Source organism: Thalia democratica, chromosome 2 (assembly GCF_965202585.1).
Source record: "Thalia democratica chromosome 2, ktThaDemo2.hap1.1, whole genome shotgun sequence".
NCBI lineage: Eukaryota > Metazoa > Chordata > Thaliacea > Salpida > Salpidae > Thalia > Thalia democratica.
In genome coordinates this window covers 12,755,088-12,769,509 of record NC_139166.1, presented here as the reverse complement: position 1 = coordinate 12,769,509, position 14,422 = coordinate 12,755,088, and the positions used below count along the sequence as shown (strand labels likewise).

The following is a 14,422-nucleotide window of genomic DNA, read 5'->3' as shown; positions in this document are numbered from 1 at the left end:
CAATCGCAAAATCTTTTAAATATTTACAATTATGACGTCACACAGTGTACAATACCGAAGGAATGAAGTGCGACACCAAGGAAGCCGGATGTGCTAATTTGTGTTTCGACGAATACGCGAGTCCATCCATGTTCAGATTGTGGGCATACCAGGTAACTAATATTAATATGTTTTTTATACTTATTTTATATTTGTGTTTTGACGAATACGCGAGTCCATCCATGTTCAGATTATGGGCATACCAGGTAACTAACATTAATATGTTTTTTATATTTATTTTATATTTGTGTTTTGACGAATACGCGAGTCCATCTATGTTCAGATTATGGGCATACCAGGTAACCAATATTAATAGCTTTTATTTTTTACTGCAATATTTGCCGTGTTTTTAATGTATTGATATGTGAGTTGTTCTTTGTAACGAGTGTTATAAAATTTAGTTGTGGGCATATCAGATAATTAGAAAAGTTAATGTATTGATACTTCGATATTTTTTGTTTTAATATTTGCAGTGTCTTTGATACCTAATATAAATATCTGAGTTATAGTTTGTTACCAGTTTAAAAAAAGTTAAATGTTATTTTGACATGCATATGCTATGTAGCATTTTTAATGTTTAAAATGTTAGTGTTTATGGATATACCAGGTATTGAAAAAATGATGGCTTGTTTATTTGTATTTAAATGCCTAAAAATAAGTATTTGTACTCAAATTATAGCAAGTACTAACAAATAAGTGATACGGTTTCTAAGAGAATAAAATCAAAAGGTAAACCTTTACTTGTAATGTAGATTTGGAACAAATATTTTGTTAATTACAATATTTGTTAAAAAACTGTCATTATTAAAACTAGCTTTGCTGGTTTCAATGGTAAAACATTACACTATATTTTTTTCTCCTGGCTAATCTCAACAAGATATAAAATAGTTTATTATAATCTTAGCGTAACATTTATACAATAAATTTCAAGTGGTAAACTAAGTTAAATAGTTATATCGAGTACATTAGATATTTAACTTTTAAATGCAATTATTTCTTCAAAGCTCAAGAAACTGGATTCAAACTTTTTTCCAATTCGCTCCACGTTCTAGCCATGAAATTTTAAAACAAACTAATCAACACGAAATTATTGTTTCTCGTGAATCATTGCAGTTTTAGCACCCAAGGATCGCGCATGCCAGGAAAAAAAAATTACTTTATATAAAATATTTCAAATAAACTGATATATATATATATATAATAAGATTGACAATTTTATTTTCAAAGATCCTCGCGGTCGTGGCTCCCATGGTGCTGTTCTACGCGTACGAGCAGTACTGCCAGCAGAAGGCGCAGAAAGAGGACGACCGGATCGCGGAGGAAGACGCGGAGGAGGAAAAGGAGTTCAACAGGCTGAAGGAGCTGAACGAAGTGGTTGGTTGTAAATATATATATATATATTTATTTATTAATAATAATAGTAGTTATGGATTTAATAAGGTGGTTAGTTGTAAATAGTTGTTTGTTTGTGTAACAGTTGGTAAATGAAGTGGTTAGTTGTAATGCTGAGGAGAAATGTTGATAATAAACGTATACATTTCAACAAGGAAAATATATGCATCAGCGGAATACCTGGAATTTGACAATTTAGGTAAAAAAACCTGGAAAAATCTCGATTTTTAAACAGTTTTTACATTTGAGTAGAAAAATTTTGATTTTACACTAAAAGTCTACCATATAGATAAAAATTTTGTCATCATCAGTTTTTTTTATCAAAGTTATAATGCTGAAGGAGAAATGTTTATAATAAACGTATACATGTATTTGAGAATAATTACGGTAAAACTGAGTACATAAACTATTGTTTGATAATAATGTTAGTTATTATGTAAATGTAATTAGTTATAATAGTATATGAAGGAAGTTAGTTATTTATAGTTGCTTGTTTATGTAACAGTTGGTAAATGAGGGCTGCTTAAAATCATAAAGAAGCCTGAAGTTTGGCAGTTTGTGCGAAAAAAACCTTGAACTAAAGAAGTTTTGAAAAAAAAGCCTGGAATTTAAAAAAATCACTAACAAAGCTGAAAATTGTAATTTTAAACAATTTTTAAATGCAAATAAGGAGCTAATAAGTGGGTTTCAATAATGTTATTAATGCCAGTTTCTACAATTTCATTTTTAATTTTAAGTTGTTGAATGAAAGGATGGGATCATGTAATAAATATTGTGAAGAATTGGAGTAAAGTGGTTGGTTTATTTTTATTTAAAGCATAAAGTTTTTTATTCTCACTCAATCTCAACATGTGTACAGCCAGAATAATCTACCATTTTTTGTGACTCGTAGCAAGCCAACTCCACCTCTGAACATAACTTATTTTAACCAAAACGAAATCAGTTAACATTGTTTGTTTTTACAGCAAGGTGATTTCGTGCCGCGGATAAGGCAGAGAAAATACAAGCACAAGGACAAGTACTACGGAGAAAAGAAGGAAACCGTTAGTTCACACCTATTTGTATATATATATATATATATGTATATAGATAAATATAAGATAAAGTGATTGTTTAAACTTGATCACTTTATACAGAGCTCACGTGAAGGGCTTTTAAATAATTTATTAGTAAAATGCGATTTTAAAAATTGTAGAGCATATGTTTCATAAAGACAAAAAAAAATTAGTTTGAATAAAAAAAATATATATATATATTTACATAGAAAATAAATTAATTAATCATCTTACTCAGAGCCCACTTGAAGGGCGTTTAAAAAATTTGAGTTTTCAAAACTAATCACATGTAAATATATACTACTAAATCACACTATATATAAATATATAAGTATATTCTGTGCCCATTTGAGTTTTTAAATTTGATTTTCTCTTATATACAATAGAAACACAAAGTTAGTTCACACTATTATATATATATGTATATCTGTGCACATTTTCTGTGCATACTAAGTTGTTTTTTTCTAAATATTTTTATCATCAACTTAAAAGTAATTATCAATTTTTTCAACACTAATAAAACGCAACTGATAAAACTCTTGCACAATAAAAATTATCAATACATTATATTAAACACAAGTTAACCTATTTTTTATTATTGATCTAAAACAAATGTTTCTTCTAGGGTTTTTTAAAACTTTTTATTTAATAGACGAATGCACGTTTCCAAAAGTTAAAGAACAGGGTTAAGCGGGCTAAAATATATACTTTTGTGATGCTGAAAATATGACAACAAATAACTTGTGCACTGTTCATTAACATAAAGTTGAAAGTTGACCAATGTGGTTTATGACCATTGATTAAATTTTTTTTTCTCAGATCTTAACAACTTAAGTTTATATTAATTATTTTCACAGATCGTTTCCAACAGCTGGCTGAGATGGGCGTTTATAGCGCAGCTAGTGGTGAGACTCGGAATTGAGATCTTCTTCGTCCTCTTCAAACACTCCCTTTACAACTATGAAGTTTGTTACATTGTACTTGACTTCTAATTGTTATATTTAAAAGTTGAGAAGAAAATTTTACTTTTTGTCTGATATCATTATAACTGACATTAAACTTTTCTTCACATTTTTTTCTTAACCCCCAATGTGACCTTCTTTGTACTTAACAAGAACGGTCTTTACAAATTTGAAGTTAGATTTTTTTTACATCAACCTCGGTTGTTGAACCCAAAATAAACAAGATCAATTTACTTTTTGTTTTCCGATAATTAAAACTAAAATTATAGTTACACAGTTTTTTTTTGGTTGTTCAAGAAATTTAATTTCTTTAATGTTTTGTGAATTGTGCATATTTGGAAAATGTATAAAAATAAAACGTACTTTATAAACTGAATGGGATTTCGTTTGTGCGCAGTTGACACAAAAAAAAAGATTAAAAGTTAAAAAAACTCACCCATTTGAAAAAATCATTTACCCTTTATTTCAACAAGTTGCATTAACTGAAATAAATTTACAAAAAGTTGAAAAACAAAACAGTTTAACTACGTAACTATGTTAATATTGTTCTGCAAAGTTAAGATGTTGACATTATGACAAAGAGTTTTCCCAAAAAAAATAAATACAATAAAAGTTTTTCCCAAAACCAAAGACCCGCGTTTCAGCAAAATTACAAATTGTTTAAAAAATAAAATCCCAAAAATATTTTTCTTCCCAAAAACTGATATATTCACACTACATGACTTTTTTGATTTTTCTCAAAATTAATAAAAAAAAATGTTTTATTCTGATAAATCCCTTGGAAAAGATCAAAATCTCGAAAAGGTTTTTATCCCCAAAACTCGCATATTCACATTACAACAGCGATCATTTGCGATTTTCTCCAGATACCTCAAACAAAGTATCCCCGCACTTTTTTTTTTAAACTTCCTTTTCCCGAACAAGGAAACAGACCCGAAACACGACCGTTTGCGATTGTTCTCAAAACTCCCTAAAGAAAAACTTCTTGTGTATCTTTTAAACCTTTTCCCCCAACACAGAATATCGGACCCAACAGGGGCCTTGGAAGGGCAAAAAATCAAAAAACCCCAAAAGTTATTCTTTTTTTCATTATCAATCGCTGATCCACATTATCATACGCGACTGTTGGTGATTTTGCTCAAAATTCTTCAATTTTTTTTCAGTGTTAATTTATTTCAACAGAACAACAGACCCGAAAAGGGACCGTGGGTGGGCAGGACCAACTACTACTTCAACATGGACGTTCCAGGAACCTACCTGTGCGGTTTCGACGAAAACAGGTATCACTATTGTTAACTTTTAAGTTTTTCTTCAATTACCATTTAAATGACGGACGCACACCTAAGTGGGTTCGACAGGTGTCGGTTGTTAATTATTTGAAATTGTAGTTAGAAAAACAAATTAAATGCGGTTTTACGTTAATGTAACATGTAATATTTTTTATTTAAATGCACAGGAGGACCAATGCAGTTGCAAAGGCGTGCAAGCAGTCCATCGAAGCCAGCGGGTACGCCCTGTGCTTTGTGGAGTTTTACAAGGTTGGGTTTCATATTAAATATTTGTTACGCTGATTGTTTGTTAAATAGCGATGATTATAATGTTAATTACCGTTTTATTACAAAACGCACCTTTTAAGCGTAGAAACTGTACTTTTGTTGTTTTGGGAACAAAATTTTACTAAATAGCATTATTTACTACTTTATTTTGATAACTAATATATCCAACTTACTGGAGAAAAATAATACGGCGAGGTACATTAATACTGAATACTTTTTATGCAACAATAAAACACATTTTGTTAGGTTATCGTAATCATGTAGCTTATTTGTTTGATTAATTTTTAATATATTTGATTAAGAAAATAATTGTTTCCTAATAATTCTTGATAATAATTAAAATTTTTAAATATTTTTATTAGCTGGTTGTAACTATGTAGCTTTATTTTGTTGCCAGCCAACTTAATAGAAAAACACAAATTGTTTTAAATTCACAAACATTTTGAATCCGGTACTTAATGCAGGAATTTTATGTTTTACTCGTGAATATTGTTGGTAAAATTTACATCTTGGTGACATAAAGTTTAATAGAATAATATTAAACGTTTTATTTTCAAAGGAAAAATACCTACTATGTTAAATTTCTAAACGTTGTTGACATTATTTGCATTTTCGTGACACTAAATTTAACGAAATAGTAATAATTAATTTATTAAATTGCTTGCAGGAAAAGACGTACTATGTGAGGTTCATGAACGTTGTTGACGTCATCTGCATTTTCGTCACGCTTATGGACATCCTAATGTGCCTCAAGAGAATGTACCAGCACAAAAAACTATCGTTAGTTTTAACTATATTATTTTTAATAACACTATTTCGGATAGATTTTTTTCCAATCTACACAATTTTCGAGTTTTCCAGTTCTTAGTAAGATATTGTTTATAATACTCAAGAATCTAAAAAGATTTCTGCAAAGATTTTATTTTTCCTGGACAAAAATTTTTTGATCTAGTTTAGTTATCTAAACATATCAGAAAGTTAATACTCTTTTGCATAACTAAAACTAAACGTTTTTAACTTGTTTTTTGATCAAACAACAAAAAACTTAAATTATACAAATATTCTCTATTTATTCTTAAATATATCTAGTAGTTGTAGTAAATTTTATTAAGTTAAATAAACTATTTTTGGTGCCTTTTCATAATCTACCATTGATTCTAGCCACTTCAAAAGTGTGTTTTAAAATAAACAGTAATAAAAAATTTTAAATATCAATTAAATTTAGTGCAAATTATTAGTTTAATTAAATATTAATTTCAGCAACAAATTGGCCAGACCGCAATTCGATTTCGATGATAAGTGAGTTAATTATTTTTTAAATGTTTTTAGTAATATAAGCTTTTTAATTAAACATAATTTTCAAGATATTTGAATCAAGTAAAGTGAACAATAATTAGCTGTTTTTAATATTTTAGAACAAGTTTTCAAAAAAGCTAGTATTGAGAAAATGTTTTTTTTTTAATACTTATCCTTAAATTAACTAAACAAAATTATTTTAAATAAAAAAAGCTAAAATACTATGAAAAAATAACTTTAATGAAACTTTCTTATTTTTTCAGCCTTGACAACTGTGAGATGATTGAAATGCCTGACATTCCGATGATGCCAGTAGACAATTACCATGACAACACCGGCTACCAGGGGCACCAGGACCGCAACTACCATGGCAGCCAGCACGGTAGGGCCTCCACTAGGTGCTGAGACCCCAAACTTTTTTTTATTTATGTGCGACCAAATAATTTTCGTTTTTCGAGACATCTGATTTTTTATTAAACCATTGTGTTTTAAGGTGTCTTAATTGCGAATAATAGTTTAAAATATATGATTGTTTGTGTTTAAAATAGTTTCATTATGTTGCGGTTGAATGATTTTGTTTGATCGTGATATTTTAGTTAATAAACTTGTTAGTTAAAATTGTGTTAAAAAATATTGCTGGAAAGATTCTGTTTAAAATTAAGGTGGGTTAGTAAACTAATTAAATCAAAAAATAAAGACTTCAAGGAACTTATGAATGTTTAATTTTAAGAAAATTCTTTACAGACCACAGTATTTTGAAAAGTGTTATTGATAAACAGATATATCTTTTTATAAACAGATATATCTTTTTATAAACAGATAACTTATATATTAAACCAAAATTTAAATTATTCTCTACACAAGATCAGTATCAACAGAATGATTCTTAGAAAAACACAAATTAACATCTTAAGTACTAAGAATGAAAACTTTAAAAATTGTTGACAAAAAATCATAACAGGAAGATATAAAATGTCAAAATATGCTCCAAAAGTAAGTATCACTAGCTTCGCCAATTTAGATAGCAAATACAGTATCACTCAAAACTTGATTAAATTCCTGTCAAAAATTTGAAAAACGTGGAAAATAAATCAAAGAATAAAAATACGAGTTTTGACTATAAGTTTGTATTAACACAAGCATATCAAAACAGTATCATAGGTTTTGAGACTTTCTAATCATAATGTTTTGTGTTGCGATTCATAGACACTAGTTACATTCAAATTTAAAAGTACCCTCCCTATTCACTAATTTGTTATAGAACACAAAATAAAGTTAGTTATAAATAGGTTTCATTAAATTTGGTCAAACTGAAAACAGTAGAGCAAATAAAAATTGTTGGTGTGTTTAGAAAAGTAGGAAGAAAAATGACCTGGAGTCAACAAACTCAGTAAACCTAAAAAGATAAAAGTTAAAAATCCATCTTTGGAATTTGAATAAAGTGTTTTAGTATTTTCATAACAACGAGAAAAAATATATGATTGCTTGCTAATATTTATAGAGCTGATCGAATATTGTTTGTAAAAATGTTGGACCCTTTTAGTTTTTTTTTTTGCTTAACGGTTTTCTCTGAGCTGGGGTTAGCAAACCAAATGTGGCCCGTCTGGCAACAGTTTTTGGTTTGCAATGTGGTAGTGGCTTTAAAACAAACTTATGCTACTATACAATGAAAGTTTTACAGATATACTCGCTTTGGCTTGCGAGTAACCTGAACTGCATGTTTTTTGTTTACCTCATTGCATTTTTGCTTTTCTTTATTTTCTTTTATTTTGAAATTAAGTTTTTTAAAGCTACTTTGGTTTGCTAAAACCGCTTTTCAGTAAACTTGGCCTGATTTTAAGAGGCTGTGGACCAGGGGTCGGCAGCCTTTTACAAGTCGCGGGCCAAATTTCAGATAAGAAGTTACTCGCGAGCCGTACTTTGTGGAAAAAATTTTCCGCGAGAGCAGTTACCCAAAAGTATTTGTAGTAATCAAGCTAAAAATAATACTTTATACCAAAAATGTGACAAAATATCTGAAAGCAGCGGACCAATAATGAAGAACTATGAGCTTAATTGGAAGCTTTTAACAGAAAAAATGTTGTTATTACTTTCTTCGAAAAGATACATTTCGAGCTTTGAGGGCTGCAGTTGTCAAACCCTGCTAAAGACCTTAGTGTCTTGAAACTTTAAGTTGTATAAAATATGTGTATTTTATGTTTAAAATTTAAAAAGCTTGCCTAAAATGTAAACTTAAGTTACTTTTAAAATGTTCTATAAGTTCCAAGCACCTAATTACTCATTTTTTCCTACTAATTACACTAACATTATATCAAATCTAGCCACATCAAACTTAAGTGCAAGTAGCTGTAAAATTTATGTAAACCTCACAACTATTGTTTGTTCAACGATAAAAAATGCTCCAAAAGTTTGGTTCAAGGGCCTGGTTTACGAAATAAAAACCTTTGGGTTACCGAGTCGAAACAGTACAAAGCTTTAGTCTTCAATTGTTACCTTTAGCTAACCAGGCCTACTTAGTAACTGCTCGTTTTGCTTCGTACTAACAATAGGTTCAATGACGTTGTCAATTTATTAATGAGTAATTTTTAGCCACCTAAATTTCATACAACTTTGTAATTTTTTCATTTGATAATATTTTCTATGGAGTCGTCCGAGGTTTCAATTGTAGACTTTGCTAAATTTTCTCAGAGGTAATGTTTTTGTAGCAGGAAAAGAAGTTCACAGTCGATGAAGTAATGTGTAACCAGGCTTTTAGCATTGGGGTCAGTTGTTGTTTTTTGGAAGCAAGTAGTAAATAGCTAATCATTCGGTTTAAGAGTCAGTTTTTGGGTTAAAAAATCAAATAAGTACAAAAGCTTTTGATTTTGGTTATACTGAACGAGCATATAAGTATACTTATATAAACTTATTTATCAATATAATACTTTTTCTATGCTTTAAATAGAAAAACTTACACTTTTTTTTGTTTAACTTACCCTATCGTCATAGAATTGAAATACTTGAATATTTAAAGACTTTTACATTTTTTAACACAACAAAGAACTCTTGTAGGAATTAAAGCTAGATTTGGCTGAAATTTTGAACATATATCATAAGAAGTAAAAATTATTTTATTCAATATTTGTTCAAAAAGTTGACGCTAGTCAAACAGCAGTAGCAAGTACTGTTTTAAGTTACAGGGAGACAAAGAACTTTATTCTATTACAAATTTGCTCTTATATAGAACATTTTTAAATAAAATTTTCAAAAATACTATAGCTGACCAAGAGCTGTTTTCTTTCGATGTTGTAAGCAAATGAATTTTTCTATATTTTTTTTAACAAAAGCTACCGACACCTTGTTTAGTTCCTTGTTTTTTTTTTGTTTAAACATAGTTTTCTAAACTGCTTTAAACCATGTTAATTAGGTAATATTCTGCTAATAAAGATTAGTTTTAAAATTTAAAACGTAGAACCTTAAATATTAAGAATGTTTATGTTTCATTTAAAATATAAACATCTTCAATTTATTATAAATTTGAATTTATTTTTACAAATACTTTTACGGAGTTTTTATTATAATTTCTTAAAGTTTTACTTCAAAATTTAACAATAGGTTCAATGTCGTTGTCAATTCGTTAATGATTAATTTGTAGCAACCTAAATTTCAGAAAACTTTGTAATTTTTCATATATTAGTGTTTGCTTAAATGATCAGAGTTGTACGGGTTTCACTTGTAAAATAAGGGTAATTTGATAACTTTTCTTAGAGATAAAGTTTTTGTAACAGGAAGTATGAGTGTAATAGTCAATGATAAACTGTGGATTCAGACTTTTAGCATTAGGGTTTAGCAATAAGTTTTGTAAGTAAGCAGTAAGTAAATTATTCGGCTAAAGAGTCAGTTTTTGGGTTGAAAAATAATTAACAGTGCAAAGTATGACTTCAATCAAGTAAGTACAAACAATTTTTTGTGCTTGCAAGCTTTGATTTTGTTTATACTGAGCATAAAATTATACTTATTTAAAACTTACTTTTCAGTCGATTTTTTTTTCTTATCTTTTAAATAAACTAAAAGTAAATGTCAGCTATAGTATTTTTATTTAATTTGCTTTCTTTCGTCGTAGAACTAAAATTTTTAAATGTTTTATATTTTCTATGATTTTCTAACACAAGAATATATTCTTGTAGGAATTGAAGCTAGAGTTAGCTATAATTTTAAACAAAATTATAAGAAATAAAAACTATTTTGTTCAAAAAGTAGACGCTAATCAAACAGCAGTAGCAAGTACTGTTTCAAGTTACAGGGAGAAAAAAAAAATTAATTTCGATTTTTTACTTTTACATAATTGAAATTAATTTATTTAAATGGTAATTCTAAATTTTATAAGACTTTAGTATTTGGTATGATAAAACTTGTGCAATTTTGAATACTTAATTATTATGATGGTGCCATCTAAAATTTTCACCTATTTAGATTTCATTAATTAGTGCTAATAATTAAAACACCACTTGAATTAAAGTAAGACTAGATTTTGTTAATATCAAGAACTTAGAATTTGTTAAGATTTTATTTTAAGGTTTTTGATTTAATCATTATCTTATAATAATTTTAAAATGTTATTTGAATCACAGAATTTTTTTATTTATTTGCTAACAAGTATGTTGCTGTACCAAAAAAAAATTTAGAGTGACCTGAAGTAATTTTTGATCCTTTTGTTAAACAAAACTTTTCTAAGACTGTGACGATTATCTATTAAAACTAATTAGTGTAATACATGTTTAAAAATACACTTTTGTATAATTCTTTCGAATTTTCAATATGATTCTGCACTAGATATAATAAGTTTTTCTTTTTTCAATCTAGTAAAAAAGTCAACTATTTTTTGTAATTTCATAATTAGGAAACTTTTCAATCAGTATAACCTTGTAATAAGAAATATACTACCAGTATAAGTACAGTATGAGACAAACTTTAGTTGTACAATTGTCAATTATCTACTCAAAATAGTATAATTTTAGTCATGTATAACTTTGTTGGGTAATTTATTATAAAATCACATTCAGGTTTCTACTTGTATGTTAGTTTACCCAGCAATGAAAATGGATGAACAATTAAATGTTGAATTCCGTGTGCATCCTCAAATAGGCAGTGTTCAAAGCTTCCCGTGCATGATCAAAATGACTGATGACGTCGACGACCTGATGACATGTGCCGTTGATAGTTTTTCAAAGGTGAACAACTATAATGTTGTTCACTATGATCCTCCTTACCTTCTCGATAAAGAAGAGACAACCCACCCCTTGGTAAACATAAGAACGGGTGGTCAACTTCGGGAAATCGCTGGGACGTTGGGGCTTTGCAGCCATCGTATAATCGTACACATTAACTTGATTGTTAAACTATAAGTCGTGTCGAGTTGAACCGCATAATTCACTTGTGTTTTGATTTAGTTTTTCTGTTTTGCAAACTCAGTAAGCATGTCGTTTTAATTTTGTTAATAAAGTTATTTGGTTCAATAAAAGTTTACATTGTGTTTTGCTGTTTTAGATTATATTAAAAACTAAATTTTATTAGTTGATACTAAATTCAAATAAATATTATGAATACATTTATTGTGGTAAGTTTAGTATTGTTTGGAGTTTTTTCAAGTAGACTTCTTGTTTAGGAATGCCTTAAGATTATTTATTAAAACTTGAGAAATAAAGCTGCTCTACTTGAATATTGGTAGCTTAGTAAATTCAATATTTAAAAAAGATTCTGTTTTTTCTCAAAGCCAAAATTTGCGGTCCCCGAGCTACTTTTTAGCCACAAAAATACTTTTGAAACCGTATAAAAATAAACGGTTTTCCAATAAAAACTTACAACTAGACTCTTAATATTATAGATTTTTTTTAAAGGTGCTTTTTTATTGCTTATTTTGTTTTAGTTTTGGTTTAAATTAGTATTTTTTTCCTTATAATATTTTCGATTTTAAATACTACTGCCATACTACTTAAAATATATTTGCGGCCTTCGACAACTTTTTTCTAAAAAGTGCAGCCCGAGAGCAATTTTCTCTGAGAAAATTGGCCCGCGAGTTACTAAAGGCTGCCGACCCCTGGTTTAGACAAATAAGTCGTTTGAACAACATATAACTTAAATAAGCTTAAAATGTTTAACATTTTTGATCTATATCTGTATCATTACTTTACATTCTAATTGCGTTGGATGCAGTTCTAAGGTCGCTTCTGATTGGCTAATATTTTACTTATTTTAATTCTATGTAAGAAAACGTTTATTTTTGTTTTATTTATATATGTTTGGGTAAGGTCGGTTAGGGGTAAGGGTATAGATTAAAACATTTGTGTAAAGTGGGCTAGGTACATATGTTCTTAATGTTTTGCTGTATTATCACTTTACCTCAATTGCATAAATTTGCATAATGTTATGAGTGAAAAACTTTTCAAAAACTTACAATTGCAGCCTGCCTTTCTAGTTTGTTCTAGTTTAATCTCCCTGTCTAAAACATGAAAAAATAATCGATGCAGTACTAAGAAAGCTTACACGATCAACACACAATCTTCGCAATACACTTAACACATCATATCGAAAAAAACTGAATAAATTTGGCCTAAAGTCTATAAAGTTTAGAAGATATAAATTCGACGTAATGCATCTATTCAAACTTATTATCTAATTACATATATTAATAATAAATGTTTTTTTATAGTCATTGGCATACCTCTTTTTTGCACAGACAAGCAACTTTGAATAAACTTCTTCAAAAAGTAGTTTTTGTAAAAGATTTGAATTTTTTATATAAAAGTTCAACATTTTTGTTTATTTAAAATATTTGTTAGTATTAACAGAATATATAAAATACCATAAATTCATAAATTACCTAAGTAACTTAAGTTAATTGCAACTAGCTACTGCTGATGGCTAGTTTTAACAAAAAAAAATACACTAACTTCCATCTGATAGTATATAAATGTTTTATTAAGTTCATCGTCTGTTTTTGGTTTTAATGAAAGCTCCTTAATCTTTTTGAACGTTTTTGTTTAAACTTACATTTTAACAGGTTATTTATAAGTTATCTAAACTAATTTTTTTGTGATTTTAACCTTATTATATTTATCTTTTTTTTATATAACAAGTTTTTGTTTATATATTAACCCCTTTATTTATATTTCTAATAGAGAAAATCAGCTATAATGCATACAAAAAATGATAAGTTAAACATTAACGGGTTTATTTTATAGTAAAACTTTTGAAATTTTTCTTCTCATGCGTTCTGTTTAGTAGCTTAGGTTTGATGCTCGGGTCGAACGTTGGACAACAAAAAATGAAGTAAGAATATATAACAAATAATAAACAAGTGAGCTTGTACTTTGAAATTTTAGACACAACTAAACTAATTAAGTAAAATTTTTAAGCCTAATCAGAACACCTTAGCGGCACAATAATTACAAAACACTGAGATTTCTTAAAAACAAAAATTATTTGGGGACACTAAATTTACTTAAGCCCTGCCATGGTGGCTTCCATGGTAACTGCAGTCCTGGGAACCCTGGTAACCACGATTGTCAAGGTAGCCATTGTTGTCAGGGCAGTCATTTTTGTCATAATAACCACTTATGCTTGACAATTCAACCAATTCCGGGTAGGGAAACCTAAAAAAATGAATATAATTAAATGTTTTGGTTTTTTTCATGCTTTTAATCCACGTTTGTTAGAAAAAATAATGAATTAAATTGAAACTTATATTATATTTTTATTGGAAATATTAATTGTGATAATCATTTAAAATAATTTAAATCTTAGCAAATAAATCATATGATTAATTTAAATTATCAGAGGGTTCTATTATTAAATCATTTTATTACAAATTCAAATAGATATTTTAAAGTTTCCCTTAAACATTATTTTTCTTGTTCTTTTTATAAAATTTCAAAACCTTTTAGAAGTAGCATTGTTGTACTACCGACTTTTGAGAATAAAGCTTTTTTAGTTTATAATTATTAATAAAACCATACTTTCTTGTTCTGCTACAATAAAAATAAATACTCATAATTAATTGTTTTTTATTTCACAATACTTTTGCTGTGCACCAAACTTATTTAAAGGTGCATACAATTTTGAGGTTGTAATAAAAATTTTGTTT

General features: G+C 28.2%; 1 protein-coding gene across 1 annotated transcript; it reads left to right on the top strand.

Annotated features, from left to right (window-relative positions):
- Positions 1-128: 128 nt before the first annotated feature.
- Positions 129-6,705, top strand: LOC145850065 (uncharacterized). Its single transcript, XM_082955211.1, has 9 exons — positions 129-152; positions 1,267-1,413; positions 2,397-2,474; positions 3,344-3,451; positions 4,631-4,728; positions 4,905-4,986; positions 5,672-5,784; positions 6,265-6,303; positions 6,564-6,705. Exons 1-9 carry the CDS (start codon positions 129-131, stop codon positions 6,703-6,705), a joined length of 831 nt encoding a protein of 276 aa, XP_082811337.1.
- The last annotated feature ends 7,717 nt before the right edge of the window (positions 6,706-14,422 follow it).